This window comes from Octopus bimaculoides, chromosome 11 (genome assembly GCF_001194135.2).
Source record: "Octopus bimaculoides isolate UCB-OBI-ISO-001 chromosome 11, ASM119413v2, whole genome shotgun sequence".
In the NCBI taxonomy this organism is placed as follows: Eukaryota; Metazoa; Mollusca; class Cephalopoda; order Octopoda; family Octopodidae; genus Octopus; species Octopus bimaculoides.
In genome coordinates this window covers 80472495-80475105 of record NC_068991.1, presented here as the reverse complement: position 1 = coordinate 80475105, position 2611 = coordinate 80472495, and the positions used below count along the sequence as shown (strand labels likewise).

The 2611-nt window shown below is 35.6% G+C and overlaps 1 protein-coding gene across 1 annotated transcript in view; it reads left to right on the top strand.

The window, feature by feature from the left end:
* Positions 1–2611, top strand: part of LOC106878524 (inactive pancreatic lipase-related protein 1) — a 16250-nt gene that overhangs the window by 4586 nt on the left and 9053 nt on the right. The window contains exon 4 of the mRNA XM_014927752.1: positions 269–497. Within this exon, the coding sequence (XP_014783238.1) occupies positions 269–497 (229 nt within the window). The remainder of the gene's footprint in view (positions 1–268; positions 498–2611) is intronic.

Sequence of the window (2611 nt, the reverse complement as noted above, 5' to 3'; positions counted from 1 at the left end):
ATATATATATATATACATATATAGTTACAGATATCATAGAAGTAACTAGACAATCTTTATCATACCATTTTATCTGTGCAGACACTACTCATAAGTTCGGTGCCGAAGAAAGTTAAATTATTTAAAACTGCTCAAGACACGTCTGTTAAATTCCAGATTGGATATTTAAATGCACCAAATGACATTATTTTATTTCTAGAAATAAATCTATTAAAAGCAATGGTTTACCTTTTCAATGTTTGTGTATATAATTCTTCTGTCTTTTTAGGGTGATTATAATGTGATTGTAGTTGACTGGACAAATGGAGCAAGTGTGACTTATGGCCGAGCAGCATCCAATACTCGTGTTGTAGGGGCACAAATTGCAGTTCTGGTTAAATTTCTTAATGAGAAAGCTGCTAATGACCCAAAGAAAACTCATGTAATCGGACACAGCCTTGGAGCTCACACTGCTGGGTATGCTGGGGAAAGAATATCGAATCTCTCCCGAATATCCGGTGATTATAATGATTTTATTCCAGTCTTAATAAAAGTGTTGATGTGAAAGTCTATATTGATACATAACAAACAAAACTTACCAATAGCAATAGTTAGGACCATAGTTAGGACCATGTTTCAAACGTTAGCTCTTCTATTAAGAGGTACAAAATACTTCAGGACTCAAAAAGTACTGATACTTTACAAAGTTCAGGGGGGACTCACAGTGGAGTATTGCTCTCACAACTGGGACGGTGCTGTTATTCTACATCCCAGATTGCTTCCAGAATGGTGCCACCTGACTGATTAGCACAAAATCACTCACAGACATGTACCATCCCGTGGTCCACAAATATGATGTATTTCTTCTATGACATTTCAACTATTGCTATAATGGCTTCCACTCTCCAGAGCTGGCCAATCTTTTATCCCCTTCAACTCAGCTGCTTTTATCCCCTTCCTCATCAGCTGCGTTTACTTTCTCAGAGGCTCCACAATAACCACTGAAAAACAAATGAAAACTTTTTGGCCTTGCAAGACAGGGTTCAATCTCTTTCATGGTGCTTTGGTGCTTATTTTGTATTGCTAGGATCGAAGACTATGACCACGACCCTTTACAGTGTATCTGAGACTAGTAGAAGGGAAAGAGGAAGGAACCATCCAACTGGAGACCTGGCACAAAAGCTTGCAACAAAGTGAATCCACTAAAGGCATCCAAGATGATAAATGGTGGTGGTGGTGGTGGTGGAAGTGGTGGTAGTAAATTTGGTGACAAATGAAGTCAATCACAAAGAAAATGGCAACTCACTGAATCATGTGATGCTTACAAACCTAAATCTAATTAATGCTATTTATGAGAACTCATGACTTCCGAAGGTTGTACTTTAACATCTATCATTGCTACATTGGTAAAATGGCTTATGCGATAAAATATTAAGTGGAAAACAATCAATCAAATACATGGGTATGTATTTGTATCCTACTTAATCTTTATTAATGATAAATGGCTTTAGAAATCTATCTTGTTATTGCCTGTCTGTCTGTCTGTCTTTCACCTATCTGTTCCTCTATCCATCTATCTCTGTCTGTCTGTCTGTCTGTCTGTCTGATTGCTTGCCTGTCTGTCTGTCTATACACACATAATAAGCTTTAGCAATTTTCCATCTACCATGCCTCACTATTACTGGTTATCAATGCTGCTCGGTTCCACTGAAGTCAGAAATTGGCAAGATCATTTTGGTCTCGTCTCGGTAGCTAAATAATAAATTATTCAGCAGAAGAGCAGAAAAGTTCAAATTTCACATATTTATGTAATTCATACATAAATTTACTCAACATTGAGAGAAACACCACCAAATGCATAACGAAGTAGCTAATGAGCACAATTTAAGTATGAGCTATAAAAGAAATCCGTGCTTTACTGCTTTTGTGCTAAATCTAGGGCTCTTAAGAACTGTTTTGACTGATTATATATATATATGCCTGCAAATCCACATTTGCATTTACACATTGGCATTTAAAGATGTCTTCTTAATTGATCTCAATAAGTGCAGATTTATTCTTTAATGTTTATCAATCAATTCTCTACATGGATATAAAACATTGATAGAATCTACGATCCGACAAGAGAGTCTCTATATAGTTGCATAACAGCTTGATATAGCTATCCAGTTTCCCTCGATTCTACTCTCTTAAAAAAATATGATGGCATCGGTTACATATATACAAGTGAGGGTGGTCATGGCGGGGATACTTTTGATCTGTTGAGTTAGTACTGACCTGTGAATAAGTAACTACAGTAACACATAGATATCAGTACACATATGTAATATTTCATACACTGGACAGCTGGTACAAACAGCTTCTTTATCAGTCATTGCACACGCTTATCACACAATTTTGTTTTCTTCTTCATATTGCCATATCAATCAAATTTATTAATCATTTGTTTTTTAGCTTTTTTATTTATTACTTTATTTGTTATGATCAGCTCAATGTTATAATGATTTGCAACAATTGATTTTGGCTCTGTACACACACACACTCACACACAGCAACATTCACATACACACATCTGAATGGATTGGTGAATCTTTGAGTAATATATGTATGTATGCATATATATATATATATA